The sequence below is a fragment of the Eleginops maclovinus genome, chromosome 7, assembly GCF_036324505.1.
Source record: "Eleginops maclovinus isolate JMC-PN-2008 ecotype Puerto Natales chromosome 7, JC_Emac_rtc_rv5, whole genome shotgun sequence".
Taxonomy (NCBI): Eukaryota; Metazoa; Chordata; class Actinopteri; order Perciformes; family Eleginopidae; genus Eleginops; species Eleginops maclovinus.
In genome coordinates this window covers 12,196,917-12,217,626 of record NC_086355.1, presented here as the reverse complement: position 1 = coordinate 12,217,626, position 20,710 = coordinate 12,196,917, and the positions used below count along the sequence as shown (strand labels likewise).

At 39.1% G+C, this 20,710-nt stretch overlaps 3 protein-coding genes across 3 annotated transcripts; 1 reads left to right on the top strand and 2 right to left on the bottom strand.

Annotated features, from left to right (window-relative positions):
- The first annotated feature begins 2,514 nt into the window (after window positions 1-2,514).
- LOC134867288 (gastrin-releasing peptide receptor-like) lies at window positions 2,515-5,368 on the top strand. The gene is made up of 3 exons (XM_063887735.1): window positions 2,515-2,938; window positions 4,283-4,634; window positions 5,054-5,368. Exons 1-3 carry the CDS (start codon window positions 2,541-2,543, stop codon window positions 5,366-5,368), a joined length of 1,065 nt encoding a protein of 354 aa, XP_063743805.1. The 5' UTR covers window positions 2,515-2,540.
- A 2,447-nt stretch (window positions 5,369-7,815) lies between these two features.
- On the bottom strand, window positions 7,816-12,213 carry asb11 (ankyrin repeat and SOCS box containing 11). The gene is made up of 7 exons (XM_063887736.1): window positions 11,670-12,213; window positions 11,149-11,228; window positions 10,955-11,062; window positions 9,997-10,147; window positions 9,788-9,922; window positions 8,974-9,162; window positions 7,816-8,888 (listed from the first exon to the last, which is right to left on the bottom strand). Exons 1-7 carry the CDS (start codon window positions 11,764-11,766, stop codon window positions 8,764-8,766), a joined length of 885 nt encoding a protein of 294 aa, XP_063743806.1. The 5' UTR covers window positions 11,767-12,213; the 3' UTR covers window positions 7,816-8,763.
- Window positions 12,214-12,388: 175 nt separating this feature from the next.
- Window positions 12,389-19,779, bottom strand: piga (phosphatidylinositol glycan anchor biosynthesis, class A). Its single transcript, XM_063887734.1, has 7 exons — window positions 19,612-19,779; window positions 17,898-18,374; window positions 17,549-17,819; window positions 15,474-15,606; window positions 15,004-15,136; window positions 13,804-14,010; window positions 12,389-13,229 (listed from the first exon to the last, which is right to left on the bottom strand). Exons 2-7 carry the CDS (start codon window positions 18,342-18,344, stop codon window positions 12,945-12,947), a joined length of 1,476 nt encoding a protein of 491 aa, XP_063743804.1. The 5' UTR covers window positions 18,345-18,374; window positions 19,612-19,779; the 3' UTR covers window positions 12,389-12,944.
- Window positions 19,780-20,710: the final 931 nt, after the last annotated feature.

Genomic DNA, 20,710 nt, shown 5'->3' with positions numbered 1-20,710 from the left:
TCTTAATGGGATATTTTAAATGTAACCCAATGACCTAATAGCATTTCAGGGCTCATTTATAGTATAGTAGTTTAGAGTATTTCCACTTTCTGCCACTGTATAAATCTGCTTCTGTTTAGAAAATATGTTATTTTAACCAACTATGTTAATCTGACAGATGTAGTTACTTTGCATATTAAGATATGACGTTAAAATTTGATTTTTTTTTATTTTAATACAACACACAAAATCGGACAGCCGACTAATGTCATAAATTATATTACGTCAAACACCGGGGACAAGTACGAATACTTTTACTTTGATACTTTAAACACATTTCTTTATTATCTTACTTTGTTGTAACCTGTAACCATTCCACCTTCTAGGCAGATTTTAAGTTTTAACAACCGAAACACACAATAATCTCATAGTGTAAAACATGATTCATTGTTTTGTTTTGATCTCCAAACACATGAAATGTACACATGCGTGTGTTCCTTATACTCAGGTCACACTGTGGGGCAATTACAACATTTTATTATCTTAGTACAGGTTGTGTGAAAGAAGCATAGATTCACCTTTAATTTGAATTTATTTTCCCCAATAACAAAGATATATGCAGATGAAAATATGATGAATACCAGTGACATGAATGATGAAGCAAATGTCAGCTTATGAATATAGAACTAAATGAATATCTGACCATTAAAAAAGGAAAATTAATGCAAATTGACAAAGACTTTTCTATGGGTTTATTTTGAAATGGAAAAACATGAAGTCTGAGCATAATGGAAAGAGAGAGAGAGAGAGAGAGATGTTGAGAGGCCTCGACATCAGAGGAGAACAGAAGTGGATGCAGTTGAACTCAGAGCTCTAAAGAAAATCAATTAGTTCAACGTTATCCATCTACATAATACTTGAAATAACAGGCAGTAGAATAAGTATCAGCTTTTAGATTCTGTTCCTGTTTGTGAGTTCAGAAAAAAGCATGGTTCTTGTCCAAGCAGTCATTTTACTTTGATGAATGTTTTGTTTTCATACGCATTTGGGGTGGAAATACTTTTGAGAATTATCAACTCTTCAGCCATTCTGGCTACACAAGAGTGTGGCAAATTAAAATGATTTAAGTCATGCTGAGAGATGCATATTTTCGTCTCTGATATCTCCTGCTTTGATACAGGAAACAATTATTTGCATTTATATGAGAAAATGACTTTGAGCCAAATTGGCACAAACTGATGCACAAGCAAATAAAGTCTGAAGTTTGTATCTGAGAATTTTAACAATGTGTTAAGGAATTTTAAAATAAAATAAAACACAATGTTTTGAAACATTTGACATTTACTTTCACACCTCATTTTATTTTCAAGTGAGCATTGAAGGTCAGCGGGGACTGGAAGAGCAAAAATTATTCACAGAAAGGTTGTACAGCTTATACCAATATAAATTGTATGTGGTATAAAGATTGATCATTTACAACTTACCAACATAAGATGGTGACAGACATTTCATCATCATACGGACAACTGCTAATAGTATAACCAGAGGTGCAGCGAGAGGAGATTGCATTATTCCACTCAGGAAAAGTTCTTTCTGTCAGTCTTCGTTTTCTGTTAAAGCTGCTCAGCAATGGAACTCAATCCCAGCAACAATCAGAGACCAGACTACATTCAGTTTATTTAAATCACAATACAAAACATGGTTAGTGAGGAATCAGTGCTGCCAACAATGATACGATCCTCTGCTCCTTACAACCCACTGTCTGTCTGCACTGCCTGGATTTTAACATGTTTCTTTTTTTGTTTTGTATTATTTTGTTATGTATAATTGTCTTGAAATGTTTCTTTAGGGTGACTAACAACATCTGTTTAGGGACTACAAATGAAAAGTAGCCTCTTGGCTAACTCTGGCTCATTTGCAGAAATGTTTATTAATGTGTATTGTCCCTGTTAAATAAATGAATAAAGGCAAACCACATCATTCCTTTTTGAAGGTATTGATACTTTATTTTAATCAAATAAATAATACATATATTTGTGCATTAACTCTGGACAGAGCAGATTTCAATAGTTAGTCAGTGGTTGGACTTAATTAAGTAGCCTATGTTTAATCAAGTAGTTTTTGAATTGAAAAGAAAGAAGGTGCCAAGGCAGCTGTAGAAAATTATGATTTCACCAGCAAATAGGTGCAGAGCAGGCTGAAGTTGCCCAAACAACAGGCCATTTGCTTTCCTTTGGATGACCTGCCCATTAAAATGCAAACCAACTTCATACAATCTCCACTTAAATTGAAAGCACTGTCCACATTGGTTGCTATGCACCCTCAGAGATGACAACTCCAAATCTATCCAATCATAGACAACCACTTTGCGTATTCTTGAAGGAAATAATAGGGGCTATAACCTATTTAAAGACATTTTTCCATAATATTTACAGCATGAAGCTCGTGAATGACGCACGCAGCAGCAGGATCATAGCCCATAGTATATAAAGTCAGTCACCAAGGCAATTGTAGACCCAACCAGACTTCCCCATTGAACACCTCTACCTGTACAGGCTGCAATGTCTCTTGAGGATTCCGTCTTCACAACCCCCGAGGACAGCGGGGACCCGGTCCTGAATGTCTCCACATTGGAGCAGCACCAGTACCATATTTGGCTCCCTGGCATCGGGATCGCTGCTGTCTACGGGATCATAATTTTCGTTGGTCTGGTGGGGAATGTCACCTTAATGCGGACGTGTCTGATGGTGAAGTCCATGCGCACGGTGCCCAACTTGTTCCTGTCCAGCCTGGCTCTGGGGGATGTGGTGCTGCTTCTGACCTGCGCCCCTGTGGACGCCAGCAGATACCTGGTGGACGAGTGGCTGTTTGGCCGTGTTGGATGCAAACTGATCCCATTCATCCAGCTCAGCTCGGTTGGAGTCTCCGTGTTCACCCTCACTGCTCTCGCCGCTGACCGGTAACTCAGGCATGCCTTTTCATGAGTTTTCTTTAGGTGTCATAATAATCAGAATGGTACTTTTCTGATGCATGAGGAATAAACATAGGTTAAAAAATGTATTTTAATGCTCACATTTACCCCCTTTCCCTCCTAATTAGCGTCTTTATAATGTTCTAGATTGTTCATGTTTATTTATCAAGTTGGCTGTTCCTAGTTTGTTCATTTTATTTGGAATGACTGTATATAAATGACTATAAATCGACCAAAGCTACATTATCAGATATGTTTCTGTTTTCCTCCTTTTAAATATACACATAAATACTATATAATATAAGTGAAATGCTGTCTTGTTTATCTTAACCTTTAATTATAGATCATGCTTTATTTATTGATTGATAATATTAATACGTTATTATTTCATAATCTGAATCATAGAAGTAGTACATATAAATTACATAAGTAAAGAATATAGTTACTTTACATTAATGATGTCCTCGCATATGGAAAGTGTATTGCTGAGTGTTTTTGAGTTGCTGTTATATTGAGGGACCCCAATATTGGTTCTCAAGATGATTAACAGAACAGAAAAGAAGGAAGTACATCAAAATGTGTTTTATTTTGTCACATTTTTGTCTAATCCCTGGTTATTTAATTTGATAATATATCTGAAAATGATTTAAATACTGAAAGGGAATAAATCAATTCTTTAGTGACACAATACGGATGTGCAGCAATTGACAATAAGTCTAATTATTCCTTCTTCATGAGTCACATACAACAAAGGCGTATAGGTAATTTAACTGAAAGGCAGAACTACGGGGTCTTGGTGAAGATAAATCAACCTAAAAGAGAAAAAATATGTCGAGAAATACACATACACAGAAGGGTAGAAAGAGGACTCCTTTTGTTCTGAGCAGCACTTAGATTCTCAAAAAAACCAAAAACATTAAATATCAGTTTTGATGAATAAACCTTCATCCTTGATCTTTAACTCTAACTATTAAGGGGATAATATAATCGACTGTGGTTCCTGTTTCCAATCATTTAAAGACTAATTAAATGTTTCTGCAATAATCTTCAGTCAGATAAGCTATCAAAGTGAATTTCTATCTGCAGTTGAATATTAACCAGCTGGCTAACACTGGTGCATCTATAGAAATGTTCATTTGTCTGTGATGTAAATAAATAAAACAGTCTTTCTTGGAATAAAATAACTATGTGATTCTTTTTCAGTAATAGGAGGTGCTCTAGGGATGCAGTGGTTTTTGACTAATCAGTTGAGTTCTGTATTATGCAAACAGTCTTTCCACACAATTCCAGAATGTTTACTTGATGCTTCACATATTTCTCCTCTTTGTTCAGGTACAAAGCTATAGTCAGACCTCTGGACATCCACAGGTCCAGCGCTACTCGCAGCATCTGTCTTCGAGCGGGGGCCATCTGGCTGATCTCAATGAGCCTGGCCATTCCTGAGGCCATCTTCTCCGACCTGCACACTTTCATCACCAGCAACACCAACGAGACATTTGTGACCTGTGCGCCCTACCCCAGCGCGGGGGAGCTGCACCCCAAAATCCACTCCACTGCGTTCTTCCTCATCTTCTACATCATCCCACTCTACATCATCTCTGTTTACTACTGCTTCATTGCTCACAGTCTGGTCAGGAGCTCGGTGGAAATCCCTGCTGAAGGACACCTGCATCTCCAGAAACAGGTCTGAGAAGGTTCCTCGTCCTTTTTCTCATTCATAAAGAGCCCTTTAGAAACCACGATCTGATCCATGTTTGTTAAACCTACTATGAGAGAAACAGAGGGATATGATTTATTTATTCAGACAAGCAAAACTCAATGAAGTTAGCAAAATGGCAAAGCTAACATGATGTTAAGCAGGTGTTAGATTGACTGCTCCTACATAGTTGAGCTGAGGATGATGGAAATGTGAGTTTAGCAGGTTTCTTGTCATACACCAACACATGTAATTGTTGTTGTGTTGATGGTGCAAGTTGACACTACAGAGGTCCATGAATTCTTATAGAGAATATTAAGAAATCAACCCAATAGCGTTTGAAAGATTTCAGTCTAGATCAAAGCGACTGTACAAGCTGATTTCTTCTCTCTCTACTCTCCTGTCAGATCAAGTCCAGAAAGCGTCTGGCCAAAACAGTGCTGGTGTTTGTTGGCTTGTTTGCTGTCTGTTGGCTGCCAAGTCATGTGATCTACCTGTACCGCTCCTACCACTACGACCAGGTGGACACCTCGCTGGGCCACTTTATCGCCAGCGTGTGCGCCCGCATTTTGGCTTTCACCAACTCCTGTGTGAACCCATTTGCCCTCTACCTGATGAGCAAAAGCTTCAGAAAACACTTCAACAAGCAACTCCTGTGCTGCACGTCCCCCAGCCGCTTTAATATTCAAAACAGTGGAAGCACAAACATCACCACCGTCTGAAGGGAACTGCTCTTAAACCTGTTCACACCTGTGCTTCAGCAGCCATGGAGTCATGTTCATCGCCGTTGCTCACACATGTTTAACTCTGATTCAGAAGTGACAACCTCAGTGTGAATTGCTAGAGGATTAGAAAGATCGGTAGGGGGTGGAGAAGAGCGATGCTAGAGGTTGATTGTTTGGGGAGGAACTGGGGCGAACATGTCAGGGTGTCTTTGAGTGTTTGGAAACACAGGGGTTTAGTCTCAGGGTGTTGGCAAGCCTTGAAAGGTATCATGCTTAATTATGCAACCACTGCAGATGTGAAGTCAATTGATGATGTTTAGATTAATTTTATCATTGCATGAGATTCATATTTGATGATCCCTAAGAGATAAATAAAATACAAGAAAAAGTTTTCCCTGTTTGCCCTTTGTAAAATGAAACTGTATATGACTGTGTAAAATAAATGTAGTTGTTGGTCCCCAATAGCCAAGTGTTTTTGGGCTTTACCCCATGAGCAACACCCCACTTCAATTACCATAAGGTCGGACTGTTTCCTGCATGTGATTTTCTTATTCTTTATACCCTGTCTCTTTCAACCATCACTTTCAAATAAAGGCATCAAACCCCCAAAATATAATCTTTAAAAAACCCCAACAGATTCCACACACAGAACTGTCATTTGTAGTGAAAACCATGCATGAAAGGCCAGGCATTAGCTTTATGGTGCATGTTTCTATTTACAAAAAGCAACATTTAAATAAAAAGATGATGAAATGCTGAAGATAAAGCAGAAGTCTTTCTGACATTTGATGTTTGTGAAATATTCTGAACATCTGCTGATGTGCATAACAGAGAAGTGTTATATGGCAAATATAGAAATTTGTGAAATATTGAGTTATTAGATTTGTCAAATGTCAAGTACATGCTGTAGACGTGTTTCCTTTAAAATTATATGTGTTATTTAATGTTGGTTGGAAGTACTACTGTATCTATAAATATCCTTTTACTTTCTAAATGGTGTTTAATTGTAGCCACAACGCATGTACTATAACTTTGGTTTAAAAGTGTTGTTGTTTTGAATTGTCTTCACCGTGAATATCTTGATGTTTGTATTTAATAAAACTTTATTGAGATGTCTGAGCTCCTCTGGCTGTAACCTTTCTAAAGAGTTTTGTGATTGTAACATGAGCAGTAAAATCTTAATGAAATAAAACATAACACTTACCTTAATGTATTTGTAACCTATCACGTCTCAGAGTCTTTCGTTTTGCTGCATATCTCTCTGCAAGGTAAAAGTCTCGACTGCATATCTGTTTGCAAAGTAAAGGGCTCTGCTCGATATCTCTGTGCAAGTTGGAAGACTCTGCTGCATATCTGACCTTTACCCACGGCAACACACATGAATGGAGCTCAAAGATGAGGAGTAAATTAAATTATATTTCATTTGAACGCAGGACACAGACTCCGTGAATGGGTAAGATAGGAAAAGGTTTATTTACTGGGTTCTATTGAATGTAGGTAGATGAGGGGAAATAACTGACTTGTGGAGGCAAAGAGAAGATGAGAGCTGGTGGCTCGGGAAGCAGAATGAGAGAAAACAGCACAAAGTTCAGGGTGATGAACCATGTTTGTCTTACACTTTGAATGAATGGCTGAACAACCTTATACAAACAGTGCATAGTAAACGATTGTTGGATTGCATGTGTGCAGTTTGTATCAGTGCCACATACAGCCTCATCCAGCACTGACCAGAGCCTTTGTATCCCTGGAGAGACATACAGACTGCACCTCATGGTCGTACACCTTCTTTCTCACAAGTTAAGGCAATGCATTTGATTGTGAGTTTTTGAGCTATAAAAAAAAGATCTCTGCAAATTGATCTACACAAACACACTTTCATTCTTGGGCCCTAATAATGAGAACAAAAACAATGCATTTCCAGCAGCAGCAAAGCTTACTAAGAAATTCTCGTTGTATTGCACTAACCTGGACCCTTAGGATAACCCACTGTGAACTGTGACTTCACAGAAAATGCCAACATTAGTGGTTTTTGATCTTATGTGCTCAGCGCCTTGCCTTTGTAAAGCATGGGTTAGTGACCACATGATGCCAGACACAAACAGTAGGAAACTGAAACACACACAGCTTCTCCAAACTTTTGCTGAAAGCCCAGGTTTTTCTTTGCCTTTTACGTGGAATTGTCAAGTAATATCAGCTCAAACAAGATATTTCAAGTCTCTGCAGAAGTGACCTTTTGGGGTGACATTTGAATCAGGAAATTAATTCCCTTTCAGCAACATCGGATACAAGACTCAGTCTCTCTCTCTTTTTATCAGATCATTTTTTCACAGGCCTTATCCTGTAATACTAACTTATTTAGTTTGTTTTGTACTTATTCTAATTCCATCACAGTTTAAGCATTCGACACCTCTCACTTCATCAGCTGCTTTAAGCACTCAAAGAATCAGGGCAGGATCTTCATGTCAGCTGAATTTATTGTAGGAAGTGATGTTGATACACATTCAGTATGTGCCAATAGAAGGGTAACAACGCTAGTGATATTCACAGAAATGTAGAAGACCAGCTTGCAAGTCCTCAAATGACTGCAAATGTACTTCTGCACGTTAAAGTTCAAGCCTGCAAACAACTTTACATTACTGGTTATAAACTTCTATACAATATCTGAGCCTTACAGTCTTGGAATTGCAATAGTGAAAATAGGTGCCAATAAAGGCTAAAACAGTGAAGTAACACCTACTGAATGAAATCACTTGTCCAGCTTTCTGACAGTGAAGATAATAAAAATACAAAAGAGCATTACAATCTATAAAAAAAACACTTTTTACAAAATACAGAATTTACTCTTAGTAGACACAGAGAGTGTTCTTCTTTCATACTTTACAACCCCAGATCTTTTTCATTTTCAAACTTGAAGTACTTAACGGACAGATACTCAGGTGACATGAGGTAACTCACTCAGTCTTTGGAGCCAAAAATACTACTTTTTTCACATTTGCAGTAGTATTTCCAACTGCTGTAAAAATATGTGTTTGTATAATCTGAAGAGTTACCCTTTAAAAGGTTTTGGAATAAAGTACTATTTATGAAAATGAAATAGAAAACACTTCATTATACGTATAAAAATACCAAACCTGACACAAATTAACTGCAATATGTTTGTCTTGGAACTTCTCATGCTTGTATCCAACATATTTCATCAGTAATAAGTGAATAACAATAATTATAATAAAAGCAACAATACTATAAGATACAGATGACTGACTGAGTCCCATTCTTTGCATGTTCTCTGGATGTCCATTTTTTCACTTGATTTGTTAGCCAGGGACAAAGCACAAATGTGAAGGTCAATCAGCATGTGGCACACAAAGAGGCAAGGTGGCAGGGCAGACGTCTCATTGATAGAGGAGGAAGTCCTTGATACTGTGAGGGAGGAAGAGGGCAGAGGCTCGGTGAAAACGACTCCTTCCCAGACTGCGACGAATACCGAGGCGACAGAGCTGCGACAGAGAGCAGGGACCTGGGCAGAGATAAAGGTTGGATTTGTTACATCTCACAATGAATAAATGTAGTTTATGTAACATGCATGAGTGTCCACAACAAACCTTTTTTCTGCAATGCGACTCTGACTGTGCTGTTTGGAAATGACAGATCCAGAGGAGTCTTTCCCTCTGCGTTCCTACAACACCCATTCGCCCCAAATTCCAGCATAAGATCCACAACATTTGCTCCTCCACCTCGAACTGCAGCATGTAAAGGACTGTCCTGCCCACACCCGATTCGAACATCTGCTCCTACATGTGCAAACAAAGTGGTTTAACAACAGATTCAGACAGATTAAGACCTTGAAAACAAAAAAAGTAGCCGCACTGTTTTGTTCCGGTACTGTCAGGTCATATTATAAGGAAGCTGTACAGAGACAAAATAGGTGTCTAATAAAAGCATGAAAAGATGGAAACCTATGGAGAATATTTACTTCTATACGGTTTTTCCAATCATTGAATCTTAAGATTTGTTTTCAATTCTCAAATGTGTGTATTTTTTTCAGACCAACACGCCTAGACCTAAAGATATTCAGACCACTATCATATATAACAACTGAAAGGCACCACATAATTCCATTTGATAGACTGGAAACAGAATAATATTTGGTATTCATTATTGATTGCTGGAGTTTGGCTATTGACAACTTCCCTAATGATACACTATGGTACCTTGTGCCTTTGGTTTGTTTCATTCCACTGGCATATTTTATTTAACTTGTGTAAAATGTTTTTGAGTTTCTTGGAAAATACTTTAGTTTTGCAATTTTGTTTGTGTTAATATTTTAAATCAGTAAAACCAGTAAAGATAACACTTGATTGGCTTGGGTGTTTTATTACTCTGTATATTTGTGACATTGCAAAGTGTGCAGATTACCTGAGTACAGCAGCACCCTGACACAGGCTGCGGCCTGGGCCATGCAGGCAGAGTACAGCGGCGTCCCCACCACCTGCAGCTCCATGTCGATCTGAGCACCATACGACAGCAGCAACTCCAGACACTCTCTGTGACCTTGTGGAGAAACAGCATGAGAATCTGTGCACTGACATATCACATCTTTGCACTTAGACATGTTGAACACACACCTTTCTTAGCAGCCTCATGTATGGGTGATACTAGATGGTAGGGGGTGTGTGTAGAGGCACCGTGCTGCAACATGAGCCTGACACAAGCGGCACTCCCGCTGCTGCAAGAGTTGAAGAGAGGTGTGGCGCCATCTGTTGAAACTACTTCCACCTTTGGGAGGATATGAAAGAGAGGAAAATTATACCAGGGCCAGAAGCACTTCACAGAAATAAACAAGGACATGTGACACACAAAAAACATAAAACAAGAAATATGGTTAATAGAAAAATGTCCTTAACATTACCACTGACCCTTTTCATTTTTAGACTCTGGAGTGTTGTGTCTTGCTAGTAGAGGCTAATGTAGCCTTGAGATGAGAATGGGCTACCATCGTATACTAAGTTCACCTCTCTCTTTCTCCACACCTTAGGATTTATTTTCAATCTTGAAGTCCTCAATAAGGAATTAAATGATTTATATAGCTTTACATAGACAGTAATACTCCCACCCTTCCCCCTTTATGTCTTTGACATCAGCCGTGTGATACATGGACATATCTTTTTTTTAACTGGCATGCCAACTATCTCAGCTTCTCATTCATGTCTTTACTCATTTAACTTTCTTTAAATGTCTTTTTGAATATTGCCTGGTTCAAGTGTTGAAAGTAGAGATTTAGTTTTAAGGGGTCTGCTAAACCAACTACTCAGTTTTCAAACTGTTGATGACCAAAAGGAGGAATACAAGAATACAACACAGACCTATTGCAACCGTTAATTATGAAATGCGCAAAGGAAGGGGTCAGGACATGAAGTATATAGATGAAGGCGACGAGGACTGATGATGTGAATTATATCAGCTGATAACATTTAAACAGATGGGATTTTTCTCCCTGGACACGTGTGATCCCCATATATGCTCATTTAGATCCATTACACCCCAAAAATACATTTTACACTAAACATACACAACTGTTCTTACATTTGCACCATTTTCCAGCAGGAACTTGGCACAAGCATAATGACCGCCAAGGCAAGCTTCATGGAGAGGAGAGACTCTGTCCAAACTGAGTGTGTCTACATGGAAGCCCTGCAGGGGAGATCAGAGAAGGACACTCAGTCAGATACAGCCTAGTTTCACATTGTGAGCACAAATCAAGATGGACCCTAGTTCACCTGTGTAATGAGGCTCCTCAAGTGTAGTAGCCTGCCTTGGTAGGCGGCTTCATGGAGAGGAGTTCTGTCAGACCAGAAATCTAAAACACAAAAATAATATCAGGAAGGACTCCACATTCAGAAAACACAAAGATACACTCATAGCCAACTGATCCTGCTCTCGGTGCATTGTAATGTTAAGATGACCTCATGTCAATGCGTGTTTATCTGGTTTTTCAGGGTCACTACAAACCAGAATGGCAAACCTACTGAACAATACACCCACTGGTTTGTTTTTACTACTGCAGAGCCAAGAAAGCAATTTCACATGCAAATGTTTCAGGTACAATCAATCTGTTATCCTGACCAAATATTAATCACACAGGGATCTGTTTCTTTAACTAATTACTTGCAAAGCTAGACCACACTCCAAGAAAGTTGACACATTTGATCAAGAAAATACAAAAGTAATCCACTTGTAATTTTCTCATTACACAAGAAAATAGCTTATAAAGGGCAAACAACACAAAGAAAAAACTCACCAGCCATCAGTGAGTTACATGCCAACCCCCCGTAGATGTACAGGGGCCTCTGCCAAGGCTGTGTGCACAGGGAAACCTCAGTCTGAACTGCAGCCATGATGTAAATGAAACAGAAGACGTGTCCACGACTGACCAGGACTCAAGCTCACTCGAATACACAGACCTGAAGTCGGCCTTCCTTTTTCCCACTCTTATCTGGGTCCTTGGCCACCTCCCCCACATTGCCACCTCCGCCCACCCTTGTCCCATTCCATGGATAAAGTCTACAGCATGAGCATAACAATGGTTCTTTGGAAGGGCCTGTTCTGATGATACACCTTGAATAAAGCACTAAGAAATGCGCATGCACACACCTACAAGCAGAGCGGCGCACAGATACTTGGTGAAAAATCTATGCTTTGATAACGTATTTTCCAACTTTCCAAATATGTGCGACTGCAGAATCTTAATTTAATGAAAACTTACAGTAAATCGTAACTCATTGCGAGGCTATGTGAATCCCCATTGTAAGCCATGGCACCTCATTGCTCTCACCTCCTGTTCCACAGCTAATCTGTGTTTTGCTAATCTGGCACTCTTCAGTCCACAGAGCCCCCTCTTTTGTTAAACTAATTTAGCAGTTGTCTACTGTGTTCACACTGTCATGTAATGGTCTGGGAAAAGATGAAACTCCAACAATGTGGCAGACGATTCCCATGAAATTACATGAAAACACATGAAACATTACAAAGTACACTTTATTTTCCATTGTGAACTGTCCGGGACTCAAACCAAAAAAACTCCCAGGTGTTATATAAATATGTAACACTTTTGAGTCAAAGTAGTGGCATTCATGATTTTAAACCAGACAAATAATAACTTGCACAAAAATACATATAAATATATGGATTTTATCAAGAAGTAATTGTTCGAAATGCTTTATGATTATAAATGAAAAATAAATTCCTTTTTTCCCCCCAGTAATTGTACAATTTACCAGCCCTTTAATCCATCTTTTCAGTGCATTCTTTACCAAGTTAAACAAAAAAGTGCTTGTTAAAGCTCAAAAGGTGTGCCACAGGTTTCCATTTCCATCGATACATATTAAAAAAGCTCTCTTTAAGTCTTACATTAGTAACATTCGCACAAGTTGGTCCCTTTGGATTAGTAAACAATAATCTGGGTTACCATTAGCATATTTAGCATGTAGTAGCCATGTTTTAAATGTCAGAAGGCACCATGGAGAGAACATATAGCACATGTAAGCGGCTCAGATGATGCAGCCGTATGGAGCTATCATAATATTGACATTTTTGGTTCTGCTGCTCGCTCAAGGGTACTTTTAGAATTGGCTCTGATTTCACCGCAGTCTTCCTTCCACAGTCCCGTAGGGCCGGTAGCATCCACTGCCACATCCATGACCTCATCTGGCGCCCACCACTGCAAAAACAACAGGAACAGGAAGTCCAAAACAGCAATGAATGCAAAGATGGATCCAGCTACGGGGCCACAGTGAGCCCTCAGCCTCCGTAACCGTTTATCCAGGGGAAGCACCTCCTCTCGAGCTACTCGATTGTACACCTGAGAGGAAAACACAATGAACAGAGTCACCATTTATATTCAGTGTGAAGCTTTCAGCTTTGTGAGTGAACAGTAGTTTGCACAGAAGAAAATCAGGTTAAACAACAAATCTGAGAACATGTTAATACTTGGCTACCATATCAATGTGTCCATTCATCAGGAAAGATGAAGATATTTCCTTAAGGTGTGAATTACTCAACTCTTACTGAGGTATTCCACTGTAAACTACTAAATTGAGGCATTTAAGTCAAATAAAATAAAATACTTTGAGGTTATATTCCACTTTAATTTGCACTACCCAAATATTGATAAGTTTGGCTCTAGTTAATATGATATACCTAGATTACAGTACATAATATTTATAATAATTAGTAATTGAATATGACTAAGTCAGTAAATTACAGCGCTACACTATCAATGACCGAACAATTGAGTTCACGTCCCAAAATCCAAACTAAAGCTTGAACTTAAGCTCGCTTTGGTCTGTGGAGGGAACAAAAGCTGCAAAAAAGAAAGTGCAGCTGAACTAACATCGCTTCATTCAGAAGGCATGCGCTTGTGTTAGTGAACCCACCTTTTCTGTCCTCTCAGCAACATTTCTCCAGGTGTAGAGGTTTTGAACTCGAGCATGGATAGTGGCGGGGGAGGGGACAAAGCCTGAACGTTGCCGGTCGATGACCGTCTCGAGACCAGCACACAGTGCCCGCACCGTAGGCTCACACATGGTTATCAACTCTTCAGGCAACACCTCAGGAATGCCCCCCACACGAGTGCTGACCACCTGAGAAATAAAACAAAAAGTGTATGAACACATTGTATACTATTATTAATGCATAATAAACTTGCCTTGCCTATAGAAACACACATAAGGATAAATCACACTTTCTGTGAGAGTACATCTGCCCTAGCATCCCTTTCAAACTAAGAAGAGATTCAATAGCTGAAAACGTCTTCGACCTCTTATTGATAACAAGTTAAAATCAGTTTTACCACACCCTGCATCACATCCAACAGTGATGCCAATGAACGCACCCAGAGAAAACTGTGAACCAGACAAAACCAGACTTTCATGTTGTTGTAACTGACTCCTAAATAAGCCATTAGCCTTAATGTTTTTCTTTAAAATAAAATATATATATCACACTCAGGGGACATTTCAGGCACAGATTATGTTAAATCGCTGGCTTTGTCAGTCCGCGGTGGCTTTTGAATCGTTCAGAAATAAGTGACCTTTTTTGCATTAATATTCCTTACAGCTTTTTTCAGAGACGACAGTAAGGGTTCTTCTAGCGTTTCATTACTCAGTTAAGCCTAATTCCAGAGAAAAGTGGTTGTTTTCTCTTCTTCCTGAGAAACCCTACTTCCCCTTTCAATTGTGAGCAGCAACCTGCAAGCTGAACCAAAGGAAATCTGCCACAATGAAACTTCCTCAACTGTGTCAAGATAACTATATCCAGTTGTAAAGAAGAATGTTAAGCACGGAAAATAAAAGTTTCATCATTGAATAAAAGCACATTTAAACAGACAAAATGTCAAAGGGTGAGAAACAATGAGGGGAGTAACAAAAAGCAGAGACGGAGAGACAGAATACCTACTGTACAAGGTTACAACTTTTTAATATTATAATACCTGATGCTGTAACAGAATCGTTTCCATATGTCTGTCTGTCTGTCTGTCTGTCTGTCTGTCTGTCTGTCTGTCTGGAGAAAGAGTTATATAAAAAAGACAGACAGAAAATCCCTATCCTTCAGCTATTTTATAAATGGAAACGTACCTGCAGTCCACAGCTGGCTCCTTCTAAGATGGCCATGCAGAACGCCTCAGTCAGAGACGTGTTGAGAAAGATGTGACCCTGCACCAGAACGCTACGAACATCTTTGTGCTCTAAGGCCCCAAGCAGACGCACTCTGCAGGAACACAAATTAAAGGAGTAGGGCAAATGCAATACCACCTTACACATAAAGAGTTCCGAGTTTTACTATCAATGTCAATGTCATGGGTCAATTGCAGGAAATTCACATCACAGTCACTTTGTTGACTGCCTAATTACAATCACTTCTTAACATTTGAACACTCAGTAAACTAAACAGTGCTGTCATCCTATAGTGCTTGAAATGCAGCTGCTGCGATATGACACTGCTGGTGAAGTCATGGCGTCTTGTGAAGTAGCAGCAGAGAGCATGTATTAATTAACAAAGGTTTAGGTGGTACCTCCCATATAACTTTTTGGGGATATGAGCATACCTGTCGTGTAGTTGGTATTTCTCTCTCACTTCCTCCAGAACAAGTCTCTTTGGTCCCTCTCCACCAATTAGGAATTGCAGATCTGGATGTTTGAGGCAGAGCTCTGGGATTATTCCACCAAGAAGGTCGATACCTTAACAGAGGACGAGTTTGTGAACACTTGCTAGAAAATGAATATGATGTCCTTCTTAATTAAATCCTAGTATAGGCCAAACAAAGCTGACTATTTTAATAGATTTTAATGTTTAGGGATCAGATATTTATATTGACTGATTTTTTTATTTATTTTTTGACTCCAACACCTTCCCTGGAAAAAATATTTAGGCAGGTACAGTGGGGCAAAAAAGTATTTAGTCAGCCACCAATTGTGCAAGTTCTCCCATTTAAAAAGATGAGAGAGGCCTGTAATTTTCATCATAGGTACACTTCAACTATGAGAGACAGAATGGGGGAAACAATCCAGAAAATCACATTGTCTGATTTTTAATGAATTAATTGGTAAATTCCTCGGTAAAATAAGTATTTGGTCACCTACAAACAAGCAAGATTTCTGGCTCTCACAGACCTGTAACTTCTTCTTTAAGAGGCTCCTCTGTCCTCCACTCGTTACCTGTATTAAAGGCACCTTTTTGAACTCGTTATCAGTATAAAAGACACCTGTCCTCAACCTCAAACAGTCATACTCCAAACTCCACTATGGCCAAGACCAAAGAGCTGTCAAAGGAGACCAGAGACAAAACTGTAGACCTGCACCAGGCTGGGAAAACTGAATCTGCAATAGGTAAGCAGCTTGGTGTGAAGAAATCAACTGTGGGAGCAATTATTAGAAAATGGAAGACGTACAAGACCACTGCTAATCTCCCTCGATCTGGGGCTCCACGCAAGATCCCACCCCGTGGGGTCAAAATGATCACAAGAACGGTGAGCAAAAATCCCAGAACCACACGGGGGGACCTAGTGAATGACCTGCAGAGAGCTGGGACCAAAGTAACAGAGGCTACCATCAGTAACACACTACGCCGCCAGGGACTTAAATCCTGCAGTTCCAGACGTGTCCCCCTGCTTAAGCCAGTACATGTCCAGGCCCGTCTGAAGTTTGCTAGAGGGCATTTGGATGATCCAGAAGAGGATTGGGAGAATGTCATATGGTCAGATGAAACCAAAATAGAACTTTTTGGTAAAAATTCAACTCGTCGTGTTTGGAGGAGAAAGAATGCAGAGTTGCATCCAAAGAACACCATACCTACTGTGAAGCATGGGGGTGGAAACATCATGCTTTGGGGCTGTTTTTCTGCAAAGGGACCAGGACGACTGATCCGTGTAAAGGAAAGAATGAATGGGGCCATGTATCGTGAGATTTTGAGTGAAAACCTCCTTCCATCAGCAAGGGCACTGAAGATGAAGCGTGGCTGGGTCTTTCAGCATGACAATGATCCCAAACACACCGCCAGGGCAACGAAGGAGTGGCTTCGTAAGAAGCATTTCAAGGTCCTGGAGTGGCCTTGCCAGTCTCCAGATCTCAACCGCATAGAAAATCTTTGGAGGGAGTTGAAAGTCCGTGTTGCCCAGCGACAGCCCAAAAACATCACTGCTTTAGAGGAGATCTGCATGGAGGAATGGGCCAAAATACCAGCAACAGTGTGTGGAAACCTTGTGAAGACTTACAGAAAACGTTTGACCTCTGTCATTGCCAACAAAGGGTATATAACAAAGTATTGAGATGAACTTTTGTTATTGACCAAATACTTATTTTCCACAATCATTTGAAAATAAATTCTTTAAAAATCCTACAATGTGATTTTCTGGATTTATTTTTCTCATTCTGTCTCTCATAGTTGAGGTATACCTATGATAAAAATCATACAGGCCTCTCATCTTTTTAAATGGGAGAACTTGCACAATTGGTGGCTGACTAAATACTTTTTTGCCCCACTGTATGTGTTGTGCAAACTCAAGTGTTTGTAAAAAAAAAAGGGCAGTGTCCCATTCACCACAATTCACATTCTGCTGACCCCCAATGTCCATCCAAAATGTAATCAATACGCTGAATGTCTAACACAAGAGCTTCTCAGTACCTTTGCGGTAGACGAGACGGCTGACAACAACAATAGTGATCCTGTCATCTTGGCGCTGGGAGGGGTCAGGGGTGAAGTCAGTAGGGTCGACAGCGTTGGGAATAACAGACACAATCTCTGGGTTGAGTGCTGCGCGGAGCACCGTGTTCTCCTTACTGGTGTAAGACACGCACACAGTGTGGTTGGTGTCACACAGCGACACAGTCAGAAGCTTGTTGGTCAGCACGGAACTCACATCAGCAAATCCGAAAAGGGAGTGGTCGGTGAACACCTGAAAATGACAATACGCTTTAGATTTATGTCAGCAGAATATGTGCAGAGAAATGCTTCTGAGTAATAAGTCAATTACCGTGGTCAGGCCCATGGTCTTGGCGTGGAAGAGGGCATCATGGCCCATGGCGGAGAACGAGCTGTGTGCATGCACCACAGTGATGCGTTCCCTTACAAACACACAGCGCATCAGTGGGAGACTGTGGAAGCAGGTGGTGGCTGTGGACTGGTTGTACATCACCTGCAGTGGAAGGTAGTAGACCTTCAGTCCGTTAGTCAGGTGCCTGACACCTTTCCTCCTGCCATAGGCATGCGTGACAATGACCACCTTATGTCCCTTTTCAATCAAACACTGGGATAGCTGGTAAATGTGACTTTCTACTCCTCCCATATTTGGGTAGAAGAAGTCTGACACCATGCAGATGTTGTGTCTCCTGTTGGGGATCCCATCAGCCTCTGCAGGAGCTGCCGAGGTTCTCTGGGATGAAGTGTTATTCACAGCTGCCGCTCTTCTTCGTTGGCCCATTGTAGATGCCTTGTGTGTCTCTGATCCTTCCTGAAATAATAAGTTCAATGACCGATTAATTAATGAAAAGCAAAATGAATGGGTGAAATATCTATTTTGATAAATATAAATAAGTGAAATACATTTCAAGACAAAATAAATTACCAAGAAAAAAAGAAGAAAGAAAACGTACCTTATTTATGAACAAGAATGCACACTCCCTGTTTAAATTGTTAAGCTTATATCTGTTAAGCTGTCAATAAGTATGTTTATTTAATTGTCATTAAGTAGTAAAACATGCTTATTTGGTTTCTCAGAGCAAAAGCTGACATCCTAACTTCTTTTTTTTCACCAACAATACAATAATGAAAGATGTTAAGTCTAATGTTAAAATTGCAATAATTCAAAGAATAAAATAGAGAATTAATCACATTTAAGAAGATGAAACAAAAGCAATGTTTTGTTCATGTTTAAGAATGACTTAAATGGTTAATTTATTACAAAGGTTAATGATAACTAGACCACACTAACTACATCAAACTGAAATCAAGATTTAATTTCTTTATTATCATGAGCACAACTACAGACAAGCAGTAATTGCAGTGAAAATCTTAGCTAAGGCTCTCTCCAACAAGAATAATTATTATAGTTTAATTTGTAGACCATAAAAAAGAGTAAAAGCAAAATGCAAAAATTCAGACAATATAAAAGTTAATATAAAAGGAACAAATGAAATAGAAAAATATAGCTATATATATTTGTGGAATACAGTATTGCAAAAGATAAACTGAATGTAAAGAGTCGTGTAGTAAATGTATTTTAAATGAATAAATATGTATAACGTTGTACAGTGACGTAAACAAGAACGCAGTGATAATAGTTTATAACTAAACTCAGGTAATTGATAGTGAATCACACATAGCATTATCAATGATCAATAAATAATAGCATATCTGTGATAAACCACCCCTGTGAACAGTGTAAGTTCGCATCTGTCTCATTATAGCAGCTTCTGTCAATGCAATAGTTGTGGTTTAGGGTGAATAATTCATTCAACTTGCATTCACTATGCATTAAATATAGTAGGATGTACACGCTCGCTCATCAGCACATACAGAAAGTCTTTACAAAAAGATTACGTACGTATATCTGCAAAATATAAACCACATTAACGTTGTTTATATCTAGTTCATTCTACGGTAGCATCAAGCTAACACACTTTGTTCCTACGTTAACACTTTACTGACATTGCAGCTGGGATTATTCCTATCCTTCGTAAATGCCTTACCTTGGACGAAATGTCAATTCTGTTTCAAACTGGGAAAAAACACAAAACTCCTTGTCAAATTCATTTCAACTCGATAGCCCTGAGCTAGCACGTCAGCCACCTGTTTCACTTCCTGGTGCGCTACTACGTCACACGCAATGACGCAACTGCTAAGACGTTTGTGGCACGTGACATTATATTTGTAGTTTATTTAACATTTACATTTGTTTTTGTAACTCTAGAGTGTCACAACGGAAACCTACCGCTGATATCATCGCCCTTTGGAATATAACTTCTATGATAAATTGGTTAAGGCTAGTAGAAATGTACATTTGAAAAGTCCCCTTGATTTATATTTTTACAGCTATTACTGTTACATTTACTTTAATTTCTAACTTATTGATTTAATTCACAGGTGAATGGTGTGTATTTACAAAGTAATGCACCATACAGCTGGCTGTATGCAGATGTGTGCCATATGTATGAGATCACAGTGTCACTTGTGGTTTTATGAAACGTTTTAACTTGCTAAGTTTGAGGTCATGAACTTATTTAAAATTGTTGAAATCCATGAAAATGTTCTGTGATATTGATGCTGATTTTAGGTATAATTGTTTTCTGCTTATGAGCTTACCAAGAATGTGGTAAAGGTGAAGCAACCAAAATTGTAGTATCATGTCACCATGCACACAAAAGAGCAATTGATAGAAAGAAAGTAACAATGATGAAATGATACAAAAAAACATCAGGATTAGGCAACTCAGAAGTCTAAAGAAAAAGTGTTTAAGGTTTGTTTAGTTATTCTTACATTACATTACAGTACAAAACATTACATTACATTCTTTGAGCTGAGAGAAGTACATGTGGTAGACTGTATGGTTTTACCATATCCTGGATGTAATAGATAAGGCTGGATCCCTTCACAGCATGGTAGGCCAGAACCAGTGACTCTGGGTCAGTACTGGACCCAGCAAAGGATTTTGTCATATTTAACTTTTAAACCTTTATGGAAAGGTCCACACATTATGCAGGGCAGCAACTCCTTTTCAGACTTGGGAAGAATAATCATTATCTGACTTTCTATGCAACGATCATCGCAGACATTTGTTTTCGGTTTCAG

What these genes read in the sequence shown, in the direction of transcription:
- LOC134867288 (XM_063887735.1), top strand. Translation starts at nt 2,541, where the DNA reads ATGTCTCTTGAGGATTCCGTCTTCACAACCCCCGAGGACAGCGGGGAC. An exon ending in ACTGCTCTCGCCGCTGACCG is followed by an intron (nt 2,939 to 4,282) that starts GTAACTCAGGCA and finishes CTCTTTGTTCAG; the next exon opens with GTACAAAGCTATAGTCAGAC. An exon ending in ACCTGCATCTCCAGAAACAG is followed by an intron (nt 4,635 to 5,053) that starts GTCTGAGAAGGT and finishes CTCTCCTGTCAG; the next exon opens with ATCAAGTCCAGAAAGCGTCT.
- piga (XM_063887734.1), bottom strand. Translation starts at nt 18,344, where the DNA reads ATGGGCCAACGAAGAAGAGCGGCAGCTGTGAATAACACTTCATCCCAG. An exon ending in AGACCATGGGCCTGACCACG is followed by an intron (nt 17,820 to 17,897) that starts GTAATTGACTTA and finishes TGTCATTTTCAG; the next exon opens with GTGTTCACCGACCACTCCCT. An exon ending in AAATACCAACTACACGACAG is followed by an intron (nt 15,137 to 15,473) that starts GTATGCTCATAT and finishes GTGTTCCTGCAG; the next exon opens with AGTGCGTCTGCTTGGGGCCT.
- asb11 (XM_063887736.1), bottom strand. Translation starts at nt 11,766, where the DNA reads ATGGCTGCAGTTCAGACTGAGGTTTCCCTGTGCACACAGCCTTGGCAG. An exon ending in ATGTAACTCACTGATGGCTG is followed by an intron (nt 11,229 to 11,669) that starts GTGAGTTTTTTC and finishes TTTGTGTTTTAG; the next exon opens with ATTTCTGGTCTGACAGAACT. An exon ending in ACATGAGGCTGCTAAGAAAG is followed by an intron (nt 9,923 to 9,996) that starts GTGTGTGTTCAA and finishes TTTCTCCACAAG; the next exon opens with GTCACAGAGAGTGTCTGGAG.